The following is a 15,103-nucleotide window of genomic DNA, read 5'->3' as shown; positions in this document are numbered from 1 at the left end:
AGGTGTGAGCCCCGAGCGCTGCTCCCCGGCCGGGCCGGCCGCCTCCCCCGTTCGCCCGCCCGCCAGGAAAGATGCCCGGCGTTCTGCCGAGTGACAGCACCGGGCCGGCGAGAGGGAGCCCCTCCAAGAAGAACAGGCTTTCCCTGAAGCTCTTCCAAAAAAAGGAAGCGAAAAGAGCGCTGGATTTTACCGAGTCCCAGGAAAATGAGCAAAAGAGTTCCGAATTCAGAGGCTCTGAGATGTACGTAAGGGTTTTGCTCTGAATAAGTGTTTCTGGCGGTGTTGTGAAAGTAGCCCGGCAGCTCCGCGAGGCTGCTTAATGGAATGGATAAACAACGCTGCGCCATCCGCTCCGCTCAGTCGTACGTTCTTGCATAAGTACGCGCCTCAGCGTGCGCTAAATAAACCCTTAAGCCAAGTTAATCAAACCGACCTAACTATTCGCTATAATGGGTTTCTAGATCTGCTTAGTTGTAAGAAAACAAGTGTGCTGCACTATGGATGTTTAGCTGGCATAAAGTTTAATGACTTGAAGAAGTTACCTTATTTGAAGCTAATGTAAGGTGGTTATTGCGATGCTGAATTATTTAAAGTACATTAAAATGCAAGGGTTTTGCAAAATGAGTTTTAATTAAAAAAATTTAAAGGTTATTTCTGCTGCAAGTAATAGAATTGATTATGCTGCTCAGTGTCGTTCATTAGGGTATTTCGAACTCTGAGCAAATCTGTCAACTCATTTCATTGCAGCTAGTGAGGAAATTTAAACGGGAAGGAGAAAAATTGCTTAATCATGGTTAATTACAATTGTGTGGGAGACTTTAAAATTTGGTTCTGGTGTGTCAGTGCAGTGCATTATCACTGTATATTATGTGCCAGGTTCATTGGTTCTGTTTTGGTGTCCCGTCGTCCGTCCCCCCCCCCCCCCCCCCGTTTTTATCCTTTTGGTTTGCTTCCAGAAATGAAGTGATGTGAATCTGGAGCAGAGGACAGTAAGAGAAAATATTTGCTAGGTGCATTTTTCTGAGCGCTGCCTTACAAATGAACAAAGAATGTACAAAAGTATTTTTTTAAAGATAACTTTTTTGGTTCCTTAAGTTGGTCTCCTGATACTTTTTGAACTAACAGCAGATTTGTCTGCTTCTTGTAAACCTGTCTGGTTTTATGTACGTTGCTGAAGGGCAGTGGTACAGTTGAGCAGTCTGTGTTTAAGTGCCCAGAGTGGCCACGTGGACACTCTCTGAAACACTTTGATATGATTTTGATCTGTGTATATCAGTCATTAATTCTATAAGCTAGCTCTAAGATGGTAGATACCCAGGAGAGAGATGCATACCAGAAGGAGTCATATTCAAAAATTGTCTCTTACAGAGCGTTTTCTCTATTTGATAGTGATCAGGTTGTTCCTGCAGCACAGCCTCCCTCGCTTGTTAGCTGTGAGAAGAAAGACAACATGTTGCCTTTTGTGGGCTTGAACAATCTGGGTAACACTTGTTACCTTAACAGCGTACTTCAGGTAAGGTCATGTTCAGGGGACCTCAAAGATGATTTTCGTTTGGTTAAGCACAAGTGGATGAGATTCGTAGGTTGATGTGACATTAGATGCCTGGATGTAATATGAAGGGAGTCTAATTAGAGTGGGGAAAAAAAGATGATACTGCAGGAAATATGTGCACCGTAGGCTGCCTTGATTGGGTAACTTTTCAGTTTACATACTCTGGGCACCTCCCTGCTATGAATAATCTGCATCTTCGCGTGCTGTGCCTTGGGAGATGCAAAGCTAGTTTGATCATAAATGTGGATACGTATGTTGTGTAACTTCTTACTTTACCAATTGTTCTCTTGTTGTAAACTGTTGCTTTCAGGTATTATATTTTTGTCCTGGTTTTAAAACTGGAGTAAAACACTTATATAATATCATTTCAAAGAAGAAAGAATCTTCGAAGGATGAAGGAGAGCAAAAAGCAGAAAAGGTAATATATCTCACAACACGGTCCTTTACTTGTAATTGTGCGAGTGAGGCTGTGCGCCAGGAGTGTAACGAAAATTTAACTGTGATTTCTTCTGTTTCTAAGAAGTTTTGCAGTATTGTTTTCTACAGTGCTGTTTCAGGTAAAGATACATTGAGTTGTTTTGAACTTGTGTTCAAACTTGAGTGTTTAGAGTGTCTGTGAACTTGTAAGCCCAAGTCTTAAGTTTAACAGAAGAAATTCGAGAAGATATCTCACTGTGCTTCTGACATTAAGGTAATTATGATACAGTACTTTGCGTGGATGGAAATTGGAGTTTAGGCAAATATGGTCTGTTTTTTAAAAAAAAAAAAACAAACCCAAACAACGGCTAGTCTGGCTTTTATATTTGTTTTCTACTGGCAAAAGGGCAGTATATTGTCTGAAACTCACCTGCTTCTCATAACGGACAAAAAATCTGTCAAATATCTGTTAGAAAACTGAGTGAGGGCAGGAGAGAAAAAGTTTAACTTGTTACAGTCAAAACTGCAAGTATTTTTATTCTTTTTATATTGTTATTGCAGGGAAGTTGTAAAGAAGACCCACTGGCAAGTTACGAACTGATCTGCAGTTTGCACTCACTGATTCTTTCAGTTGAGCAGCTTCAAGCCAGCTTTCTCTTAAATCCAGAAAAATACACAGATGAACTTGCTACTCAGCCCCGAAGGCTACTAAATACCCTTAGGTACAAGTTATCTTAAACGCATTGTCAGAATTTTCACTGGAAATTTTGAGATCACTGTACAGTACGGTACAGCACAGCATTAGAGACTTGTGGGAGGTGGATGGTCTTAAATTTGGGGCATCGTTATAGGAAGTCAGTTTTTCATGTTTGTTGTTAGCCCTGTGGCGTTATAAATTTGAAAGTAAATTTTCATTTTGTAATAATACAAGTTAAATCCAGCCGCGGATTTAAAACAGTACTTAGCCTTAAATGTGTAAGTATTCTCATTGACCTGAGAAGGACCACTACTGGTTTCCAGTTAATGTGTGTTTAAATACATAAGGCTGTAGCTGCTTTCCCCCACCTGTGTGACGGAGAGGGCTCCTCTGTAGGCCTGGAGATGATCCTCCCCTGCTTTTAGATACAAACTCCCTAATTTAAACGTCCAATCATGTTAGCCAGTTAGCAAAGAGTAACCAGTCTTCATTGCCTTGCTCATTTACTTCTACTTTTAATAGAGAGCTCAACCCTATGTATGAAGGCTACTTGCAGCATGATGCCCAGGAGGTTCTGCAGTGTATCCTGGGTAACATTCAAGAAACATGTCAACTGCTGAAGAAGGAAGAATTGAACAAACTGCCCGTGGAGGAGCCTACGGCTAAGCTGGAGGAAAAACTGAATCAGAATACTGAAAGCAATGGAACTGGCAACCCTGCCGAGGAGGAGGATAACGTACCGAGCAACCACGTTGGAGAGATAGCTGAAGACAAGCTGCTCAAAGGAAACGGGAAAAGAAAAAGCGACGCTGAGGGTGGCAACGCAAAGAAAAAATCCAAAGTATCCAAAGAGCAAATTGCAGCTGAAGAAAATCAAAGACAAACCAGGTCAAAGAGGAAAGCGACGGGAGAAAAGCTAGAAAATCAAACCGATGCCATTGCCAAGTGTTCCAGTGAAAATGAGAGTGCAAAGCCAACGCAGAAGAAGTCACGGCTTAGATTAAACTGGTTAAAGTCTTCATGCAAACAGCCTAGTATTCTGTCTAAATTTTATAGTCTAGGAAAGTTAACGACAAACTTGGGATCCAAAGACCCAGGGAAAGAATATGATGACTGTGAGCTCGAAGAGTCATCCGTGAAGTGTGAAAATGGTAACAATATTAAAGAAGACTACCGTGAACCAGCATCTCCTGTGGAAAGCCATAATGAAAAAGGAACTGAAAAAGAACCAAAAAAGGAAGGTCGGTGAACAAATGTATGGGCTTAAAATTAGTATGATTAAGAAATTGCTATGCCTGGAAAGTCAGCCTTCAGACTGCGTAGCTAGCAGAGCTCTCCAAATACTAAATTACATTTTCAGGAATTGAAAAAGATTTTTATGAAAGATAATTTATTTTTATACATGTTTGTAATTTTTTTCTATAACTTGACCTGTTTAGCTTAGATCTTGAGAGGTATGTAATCATTGTACAATATAAAAAAAAAAAGGTCAGAATATTACCAGGTTTATATTTTATTTTGTCATCAATAGTAATAGCAAGTGGATTCAAGATGTAAAGGAAGATTACTGTCAGGAGCAAAGAGAATCAAACCCCATTGGCTATGAATTTGTGTCCTAAGTCTTTACAAACACTATCCTCTCCTCCTCCCCCTATTCTTTAGTCCTTCCGTATTTCCAGCCTTCCCAGGAACTAGAAAAGACACTGGGTGTATTACATATGCTAATTGTCTGACAGCTGTGGGTTTTGTTTGTGTCAAGGAAATGAGATAACTGCTGAGGGAAGGGCCTCAGTATGAATTCAGTACTTAACTAATTTCAAACTTTCTTTTTCATCCACCCACCAATATTTATAAAGATTTGACGGAATGCAGAATCATTTGAGATCTCTGTTTCTTCAGCAGATTTGACTAAAATTGGCCAACAAGTTCAGAAAGTATTGGAGGAGAGGGCTGAGAATAAACAAGCAAAACACAAGTGTGATGTTCCTTGCGGAGGCCGACAGTCCATACTATGGAGGCAGTGCCTTGATGACAAACACAAACTTTCCACAATGTGACACTGTCACACTTCAAATACAAAACAAGAATCCAATCTTAAAACAGAACTTATATTTTGAAGGCCAAGAGAAAGAGGCTCCCTACTTAGTTACAAGTAGATGATGCTGTGAAAGTTGCGTGTGATAAGCAGTGCTTTTTTTATTATTATTATTATTTAATTCCTATCTGGAATCCCTAAAAAGCCATGTCCGTAACACAGGGATTTTCCAAGAAGGATAGCCAGGTTCCAAAGTGTTTTTTGAGTGAAATGCATCTTGATAAGTGATCTGGCATATACTTTCTCTAGGTACAGAACTGGCTGTTTTTGAACTAGTGGAGAAACTGTTCCAGGGCCAGTTAGTTCTGAGAACGAGATGCCTGGAGTGCGAGTGCTTTACCGAAAGAAGAGAAGATTTTCAGGACATCAGTGTTCCCGTGCAAGAAGATGAACTTTCTAAAACCGAAGAGAGTTCTGAAAGTAAGTAATTAGCGACAAGGGTTGTGATGTATGTTTCTGCTTCATCCAGCTATTGAGGAAGGACGGTGCCGTAGTTATCGAGGAACACTGCTCCTGTTTGTGCTGTTTAAAACTAGAGGCTGTTCTGTTATCTCTTGTCCTGATTAACTTTAGACTTTGGAAACACAGCGCTGATAACACAGACAGATCCGGATAGTACTAAAATTGTTGCAGATTTTAACATGTAACACAGACTGCTTACAACCCTTCACTTACACGTTTTCCTGCTTATAAATAGGTTGGGTTTTTTTATTTGGGTTTTCCCTTTCTTCCTGGATAAGAAAGCCTTCTGCTTTTTCTTAATTTCATTAGAATTACCTGCGTTTTTTCTCAAAAATAAAGAAATGAGAAATCGGCTTTTTTTTTTCTCAAAAATAAAGAAATGAGAAATCAGCTTTTTTTTTTTGTTAATTTACTGTAAAAAAAAAAAAACAAACCCAAAACCAAAACAAAACAAAAACCCAAACCCCAAAAACTTCAGCTTTTTAGACAGTTATTACCCATTTCTTTTGTTATTTGTAAATATTAGTCCTCTGATGTCTTTCACAAATTTTAGTGATCTATATGTAGTTTTTAGCTATTTTCAAAAATAAGCATGGCAACGATACGTTTTGAAATTCAGAATTTGAAAGAAAATAATTTTATTTCTCACAGACTTAATTTGGAGCAGCTTTTACTATTTTTGCCCTCCCTGTGTTGCTGAAGGGCTTCAGAGTAACGTGTGTGTGGTGGTGTTCGTATGTCAAATGCTACCGACGGCGTAGGTGATCGTGTCATCAGCAGTGTGAGGCTGTCACGGGTGGCAAAATGTAAAAAATGGAAGGGAACTTTGTGGTTATTTTCAAAGTTTGCCTTAATGAGTGAAATTCTGGTCTCAAATACATCACCTGATTTCCAGAGATGGCAGCAGAATTGGTACACGCAATCTTATGACAAGCTTTGGGAAAACCACAGATTTTAAGTAACGATATCCGTTAAATCATATTTTCATCACTTCCTGAAATGATTCAACCATTTGAATATATTTTCTATTTCATACATATTGAGTGTTCTTTACAGTGTTGGTAATAGTTTTTCAACACGTCCTGTCTTGACATACTTTGTTTTGTTGTTATTCTGGTGGAATGCATTGGAAATGTAAATAACAGCATCTCTGTGAATATAACGATTCTCTTTTATAGTTTCTCCAGAGCCAAAAACAGAAATGAAGACTCTTAAATGGGCAATTTCACAGTTTGCGTCAGTGGAAAGGATTGTGGGAGAGGATAAATATTTCTGTGAAAACTGCCATCATTACACAGAAGCAGAACGCAGCCTTTTATTCGATAAAATGCCTGAAGTTATAACAATTCATTTGAAGTGCTTTGCTGCTAGTGGCTTAGAGTGAGTATGCAGATTGACTCTATTACAAAACAGCGTGCTCTTGGAAGGGAAAACTTATCACAAGAGATGAAAAGGTTTTGTAACTTTTCCAAAAGCAAAAGTAATTTCTAGATTGACATTAACTTAAATGAGTGGGACACAGCCCCTAATTTCATAGAGGCTTTCTGTTGTTACGAGTAGTGGCAGAAATTATCTCCAGGAGAATATACTTTCACGAGACTTCTTAACAAGAATTGGTTTATGTATATCCTTACAACAGCCCGATATCCTGATGTTTCTTAAAACTTTGTTTGCTTTTAATATCACCTGTCTGTGCGAATTCAGAGGCAGATGTAGCGCAGCAAGTAACGAGAACAAAACTGAATTTTATGGTCACAGCCAATAGTACTTTGGTCTCTAACTGAATGCGAGTACTAAAATTTGGGGGGAATAAAGATCAGGAGCTAAACACTTTAAAGGTCTAACACACAGTACAGATGTCCTTTAAAATACGTAATATCAATGTCACTGATGTTCAACTGCTGAGCAATCAGTTTGTTATGTACTCTAGGAATCCTTATTTTTTTGAAAGAGATTATTCTTATGAGAGTGTTCCTTACCTTTTTTTGTACTCGGGGGATTTCCTTTGGGAAGGGAGGGGGAAAAAACCCAAGCAACCTCCCATCCCGTCCCTATAGTACTAAACACAAATGGAACAGTGCCGTGACACTTCATGCACAGCGTTTTGCACTAGAATCTGTTGCTCCACTGAGATTCAAATAATGAAAAATGACAGAAGGCTTCATCAGGAAAAACTTCTCTTAAACTATAAACTATTACCCCAGATGCTTTGGAAAAATTTTACACCATTCATTGTGTTTTTGAGAGTGACTGTACAATTTTAGTAATATTTGCCCACTTGGACTGTATTTTCAACTCTTCCTGGTATTCACTAAGACATAACTTTATTATCTGCATTAACTTTGCCAGGTGCAGCAAAAGAAGGTCAAACTTGGGTTGGTTTCAGCATCCCCCTGGTTGGCATCAGCACGGTTCTCTGCTGCAGCCCGTGTGTTTTATGAGCCGATGGCTAGGCGTAGGTCTCAGACTTGACACGGAGCTGCTTTGTCACGTATAATAAGTTATTTAGGAAGAAATTAGTTTGGCCTTTTCTCCACCTGGTTCCCTGTGGCTCGCATTTCCCCGCTGGTTGCCCTTAGACCTTCAGAGCCACCTTGCCAGCAGGAAGTCTACTGCACGGTCTTCCATGGAATTTAGTTCTGAATATTTGTGTCGCCAATATACTTTAGAAGTTGAAGCATGTGGGACCATTGGCAATACACAGATACAAAATGTTAGTTGAGAGATGATTTGTCAGAGGATGCTCTGTGAACAAATGCCAGTAACTGTGGTCAGTATAAATTGGATTTGTGAAATAACTTGTCAAGGATTATATTGAGATACTCCTACAGGTAGTTTGCTAAGATTGTTAAAACTAGAATTCTTGCTCTGCCAGGTTTTAGGATTTGTTTTTAGGAGTATCTAGGCTTCTGACAAAGTATAAAGGAAACTTCCTCTGTCTCCATAATGTCTGCTAACATCTCTTCATAACAAATCCAGGATGATAACATAGAAAATTGTCTTCTCATTGTTCTACGTAATATTTGACTGTCGCACCAAGGCAGAGAGAAAGTTGCACACTTCTTAAAACTTGTAATGCTGTGTTGAGTAGCCCTTGATGTGGGATAGTATCCTGGTATGGTTATAGGCTATTCCAAAAAAAAAAACCAACCCGAGATGCCTACCTGAAAGGAAACTTGAATATCGTCTTCAGTTTGCTCCTATATTTGCTACTTTTTTGTTTCTATGAGGAAGTTTTTGCAGCTCGCAGGTTAACCAGCCGTTTCCTAAATCACTTACCTCTTCTTCTGTCCTGGCAGTCCTCAGGTCCTTGCTCCAAACTACTCGGATCTATATCTGGGTCAGACTGAATCCAGTCTCTTACGGTGTTCCTCATGTGTCCTCTGAATCATGTCATACGTTTCCTGCCAAGTGCTAGCGGCCAGAGGTTAAGGAAGTAAGAGTGGAAAAATCAGATGTAGAACTGGAGTCAGTGATGAAGCTGAAACTGCTTAGAAGATTGTTTCCGAGTTTTTGGCTTGGATGTTTTATCTCGGACAAAACCGTGTCATTTCTACACATCTTGATTTGGAGTAATAAAGCACAGCTGCAAATCAAACGGGGCAGAGCCAAGGCTGGTAAACCAAAGCACTGGCTTACTCCAGAGTATCCAGTCGCTCCTGTGGTGGTTTTTGAGCAATGAGCTTTGATGGCGCTTCCCCCAGTTGAATTACGGAAACTTGTAATATTTATTGTAAAAAATACTACTCTCCTCATAGATGAGACTGCATTGGTTTGCCCTAAAAGTACTAACAGGCTGTTTCGCTGGCCTTAAGATATTTAAACTGACAATCTTCATACTACTTCTCTTAGCTCCAATAAAAATTTTGAAACGTTGTCTGCTTCTCAGTTGTGCTCGACTGAGTTTTCTGATGACTGAGTTTTAAATAAATGAAGAGAAATGAAGCAGAGGAGAACAGTAATGTAAATAATTTGCAGTTAGTAGGGATCTGCTTCATCTTTTCTAGATGCTGGCTTGCAAAGTGGTGTGTTTTGGGTTTTGTTTGGGTTTTTTTGATTTTTTTTTTTTTTTTTTAATAAAGCAGCCAGCGTGAAAATCTACTTGCCTGGGGATGAGTAATTCTATTTTGGCAAGTGTGTCTGGGAGGGGGGGAAAATGCCAGGCCATGTGTGCTCAGACTGGGAAGCTATTAAGAAGAAATGTGTAACTGTAACAGCTAATTAAGCATTTCCACTATATAAATTTAACAAGTGACATTGGTGAGAAAATGAGATTTTTTTTTTTTTTTTGGTCTTGTGAAATGGTATCAGGTAAGAGCAGGTGATTTTTTCCTTTTATTTTTTTTTTAAAGGCTTACTTTAGGTTTTGTTACAGTCACATTTGCTAATTAGTGAAAGCAGTGCTTATGCAATAGAAAATCTTTATTTGGAGCATTTCACATCCTTATGTGTTAAAAGCGTTGCAGTAAAATAGCGTAAGTCTTTAAAGGTCTATAATAACTTGAGGTATTCAGTCCAGTGGGTAAAGTTCCACTAATTTATGGCCTCAAAAGTTGCAGTTGCAGAAATCAAATTTGTTGTGTATGAACTACTGTTCATCAGTCAGAGGAGGCAGAGTACTTGGCGTGCAATTTTTCTGTCTTTAGATTCTTATCATTAAGAAGAACAAAAAGCTAATAGGAAAAGATTTCCTCTCTTATTTCTTCCTCTCCGAATCTTTCTGATGCTGGATCTCATTCAGAAGAAAGGTAGAGCCTGTTTTTTGCCTGTTTGTTAATGTTTTATGTTAATATGATTGTCAGAGTGTGCTTGAGTGCAACTGGATTTCTGATCTAGAGTATCAGCAAGCAGTTCCTCTGCTTCTTGACTCTTTTCTGAATATCTCTATTTCTACCTACTAATAATAGGGATTTTCAGAAGATTTAAGTTTTAGTATTTCTGATTATATGCTCTTTTGTGTTTCTTTTGGTGTAGTCAAATGTTTATGGTAAGCCTAGGTCTAAAGGGAGATTTCAGTTAATTAGACTTGAGTGACTGAGGACAGCTGTGTGTGTGTAAATGTATTTATGTTTATAAGGATTTCTGGCTGTCAACATCAGTGAAGTGTTTAGAAGCACAGCAGAATCAAAACTAAACCCAGTAAAACAAAGGTAATACTCAGTTACTGCAATTACGCTTATATAGCTATGCCACATCTACGGTTTCCTTGGATTAAAGACAGTTATTCTTTCTTATGATAAAATGCAAGTTGAATAATAGTAGTTAGCTGCGTGGAACCGAAGTTTTACAGGGTTTGTCTGTGTTCCCCTGTACCTTTCCCTGCAACAGCCTAACAGTTGAGCAAGACTGAATCGTCACTGCAGTCTATTAGGACATCGTAACATATCGTTATATAAAGGGGTTAATTAAATTGGGCTGGTGCAATATGTCAATCATATCATCAGAACATCAGAATCATTCCAGGAGAGTAATACACAATGTAAAAATCCCAACACTTCCTTTCTTTGCAAACTCTTTAGAAGATCCTTATTGTAATGAAAGGACTTAAGAAACTTTTCTCTTGTAAATTTGTGCACTGTGAACAAAATGCTAAATCTTTATGGAATACTAGATGCTTTTCCAAAGTAAATCAGCTAGATAATTGTTTAAAAAACCTGAATAACATTGGACAGTTAATGAAGCATCCCTAGTAATAAGAAAGTGTTATAACTTACTCATTCTTGGATAACCATTGTGTACCATTGGCAGTATACTACTGTGCAGTAAGATCATCTGAGAAAAAAATTACTCGGTTTTCCTGAGGGACATTAAAGCTACTTGAAAGTAAAATAGATTTGTATCCCTTTATTTAGTAAATGACTCTTTCAAAGGTTTGGGGGAAAAAAAACCCCACCAATCCTGCTTACTTCAGCTGTGGATGTTTGAAGAGTTTGGGTTTTCAACCTGGACAGCAGGATGGTGTCTGGGGAGAAGCAAGTACTTGTGCATAGAAGCACGAGCGATAACAATTAGGATAACTCCTTTTTATCATCACTGTTGAAAACTTAACTTTAGCCAAGACATCAGAAAAAGGGGATTTCTTAAATAGTTAAAAGACATAGTTCCTAGGCTGTAAGATTTACCATTACGCTTACTTGTAAAATTGTCTTTACGGAGCAGGGGTGGCTGGGACAGCCCCTCACGATAAGCACGTTGAAAAGCGAGCAACTTCTCACGTTCGGGTCAGCCATGGCTTTTTAATAGAAGGAAAAGACTATAGACACGATATATGGGCTACTTAAAGCAGTATTTGTTGTGAGGTGCTGTGGCAAGGGGTCTAACTCTATCTTTCTTCTAAAGGTTTGACTGCTATGGTGGACTGTCCAAGATAAACACTCCCTTGTTGACACCTCTCAAACTGTCACTAGAAGAATGGAGCACAAAGCCGACCAATGACACCTACGGATTATTTGCAGTGGTAATGCACAGCGGCATTACAATTAGCAGTGGACACTACACAGCTTCTGTCAAAATTACAGACCTCAATAGCCTGGAATTGGATAAGGGGAACTTCATCACTGACCAAATGTACGAAATGATTAAACCGGAACCACTGAATGAGGAGGAGGCAAGAACTGTCGCTGAAGATTACGACGATGGTGAAGTCTCGTTTCGAGTCAATGGAAACGCACAGCCAGGTAAAGTTCTGAACAAAAAGAACATGGAAGCTGTCGGACTTCTTGGGGGGCAGAAGAGCAAGTCTGACTGCGACCTGTACAACAACAAACCCGCTAACCCTGAGAAGTTTCTTAACGTAGTTACTGAAAACAGAAATCCCGAGTCTAGCAGTACTAACGGGAGCGCGGAGTGCAGCGCCGAACACCGCGAGCAAAATGGTGTCGCTTCCAGTGGACTAGAAAACAAAGCTCTGTACGTACTGCAGAGCCTGAAAGAGTATGAAGGCAAGTGGTTGCTTTTTGATGATTCTGAAGTGAAGGTTACAGAAGAAAAGGACTTCCTGAATTCTCTTTCTCCCACATCGTCGTCTACATCGACTCCTTACCTACTGTTTTATAAGAAAATTGTAGAGTGATACTGTATTTTGACTGTAAATATTAGGGATTTGCATACACCTATTAGTCTGATTTGCATCAAAACTACCTGGAAGAAGCAGCTGTTTGTTTTTGAAGCTACTGGATCATAATGTTTCTGGTCTTTTTGTTCGGTGTAAGTGGCTCAACTTGAATTAACAAACCATGACATAGAACTTAACTCCCATCATAACTTTTATGCTGGAGAACAGTGATATTACCTTTTAGAAATACCAATTTGTATAGTTCCTAAATGATGCCTACAGCACATGGTAGTGGTTTTAACACAATTCTAGGTCTCGGACATGCCTATTGTATTAGCGCTTTTTTTTTTAATAAAAGTTATTTGTATTCATATTCTGGAGTACATGTATATTAACTAGCAAATTTCATCAGAAGTTGTGTATTTTTGTAACTCGGGAAGTAATACTTCATATTTAGTCTTTGGGGTAAGCGCGTGGTTTATTGATGACATTCTCCTTATCCAGTTCTATACTGCTCGGTGCAACTCGAAGCACAAAAAAAGGGTTTTGTAACCTTGTTTAGCATATTGGAAGTAACTGAACTTAACAGAAATGTTTGAATGGTCTAATTTCCATCTTGTTGCATAGGTGTTAAATGGGCAAAGTGTAAATAGGTGTGATTAATACTTCAAAACAGGGGGGAGCATGTAGTGTAATTAAAATAATTTTGTACTTTTAAGAATAAAGCCCTCTAATATGCATATCTGTTTGGGTGGATTTGGAACTTAGCGGTGATCTTATAACAGTTAATTTGTACTTGGAGCTCACTGAAATGTGGGAAAATGAAAGCATTTGGCTTGATGCTTTGTTAAGAATGTATATATGAAATAAAAAAAAATTATGATATGCAGCTGAGATGACTAGATCAGACTTTTGTGTTTGGAGAGGGAAAAAGAGGAAAGTGAAAGTGGTTGGGCACTGTTACAAAAAGATTGGGAAAGTATGTATCTTGGAGAAATGGAAGATTTAAAGTCCTTTAAAAAATAACATTCTCTGGTTTTTAACTGATTCTTGTATGGCGCATCCTAAGTTGAAGGGACTTGATGACTACAGGCAAGGGGAAAGGGAAACTAAGATTACTGTAAAAACAAGTGGAACGGTTAGCACTAAATACCAGATACTAAAATCTCAAATCATCTATTAGATGCTTACATGTTCAGGTGAATCCTATAAACTGCAGACAATTAAAATCTTTAAAATATGACACAAAATAGGATGAGTGTTACTTCTGGATGGATGGAATGACACGAAGCGCTGCTGCAGAGAGAGACGACGAAAAGATACACAAGATGTGAGTATGCCCTAGTTTCCTGGATAGATTTACACTTTTTCAAATACAATTTCATTTATTTAGAGGAAAAGCCCTAGAAACCTCTATCTAGTTTATTCTGCAACACTTAAATTTTTTACAATCTTTTATTACGTAGCATAAACACTGAGGTAACGCGTGAAAAATATCTTTAGTGTTTTCCATGTTATGGTGAACCTCTGATTTTTGTACAGGCCTTGATTTCTGCAGTATATCCTAGATGATGATGATGTATTACTAAAATATGGTTCAGTCTAGAAAGCTTATTCAAGAAATATTCTCAATCGAAAACAATAGTTTTCAATAGAAACCAGTCTAAAAAAGGCTGGACTAAATTTAGCTGCTTATAAACTCATGCTGAATAGATGTCTCTAGTAATTATCTTGTACAGAAGAGAAAAATCTGGAATTACCCTTCCCTTTTCCAAAGCCCTTTCACCATAATAAATTACATGAAAAAAATCACCAAAAAAATAACTGTAACCTTACCTTGCAAGGGTAGCCAAGTCACATTACCGAATGCTATTTTATTCCTGTCTGCAGTATGGGGTTTGCTGAATTTCAGCCGGCAAAAGAAAGTTTCTTTTTCCACCCTTGACCCAGGACTTATCTTTTTCATTTAACTGCAGGAACAGGAAATGTTCCAAGGAAACAAAATACCATTATATTCAACAAAATATTTGCTACAGTGTAATGGGAGGAAGACCCAGCTGTCTTCCATCATGCCACACAGCTGGAGAGAAACGTTCTTTGTAGACAACTGAACAGAAACCACAAATGGGCCGGAATACGCTGAATGAAAAAACCCTCCTCTGGCATGGGGGTGGGTGTATGGGGCGGGGGTTTTGGAGACTTACTCAAATAAAGCACTTGCCACCCTTCCTCACCGAGTCACTTCCCGCAGTAACTGGTGGCCTGTGTTGCGTATGGCCTGGAGTTTGCCGCAACGGCAAACAAAACGTGGCTGCTCCAATCTGAGCTTTCCATCACACCTCACTTGAGTTCTACACAACCGTCGAGCTATATGTACTGATAAGCCGGTCAGATTTACGCTGACATGGGGCCATCTAGTAAAATCGAAGGATATTTATACAAGATTTGGATTTTAAAAGATGCTTTCCTAGCCAAAGAAACAATACACAAGGACTACGGTAAATTAAGGTTTCATTCTTTCATGGCTGTTGGGATTTGTTTCCCCTTTTTCACTTTGTACATATTTTGCATGCCTCTTCATATAAATCTCTCGCAAAGCTACCCCCTCCTTCCTTAATATTTTCCATTATCAGAGTCCCTGGCTCCCATACAGCTTCCAAAACCTCATCGACATCCCTGAGCTTTGCAGTTGGCCTTTGAAATGTCTCAGAGGGAAAAAAAAAAAAAAAAAGGCTTAGGTTAGAGGAGTAGTTTTTCTTTATGCAAGAAATTCCATGCAGGCTTTCCCATGTTATAAACCCCAACACAGAACTAGTTCAGGATCAC

The 15,103-nt window shown here is 38.9% G+C and overlaps 1 protein-coding gene across 1 annotated transcript; it reads left to right on the top strand.

Annotated features, from left to right (window-relative positions):
* Positions 1-61: 61 nt before the first annotated feature.
* Positions 62-13,166, top strand: USP1 (ubiquitin specific peptidase 1). The gene is made up of 8 exons (XM_009883979.1): positions 62-241; positions 1,390-1,513; positions 1,863-1,970; positions 2,531-2,691; positions 3,189-3,907; positions 5,011-5,181; positions 6,402-6,603; positions 11,563-13,166. The coding sequence occupies exons 1-8, from the start codon at positions 72-74 to the stop codon at positions 12,293-12,295; spliced, it is 2,388 nt and encodes a 795-aa protein (XP_009882281.1). The 5' UTR covers positions 62-71; the 3' UTR covers positions 12,296-13,166.
* The last annotated feature ends 1,937 nt before the right edge of the window (positions 13,167-15,103 follow it).

The sequence above is a fragment of the Charadrius vociferus genome, unplaced genomic scaffold, assembly GCF_000708025.1.
Source record: "Charadrius vociferus isolate BGI_N301 unplaced genomic scaffold, ASM70802v2 scaffold423, whole genome shotgun sequence".
In the NCBI taxonomy this organism is placed as follows: Eukaryota; Metazoa; Chordata; class Aves; order Charadriiformes; family Charadriidae; genus Charadrius; species Charadrius vociferus.
This window is presented reverse-complemented; position numbering and strand designations above follow the sequence as displayed.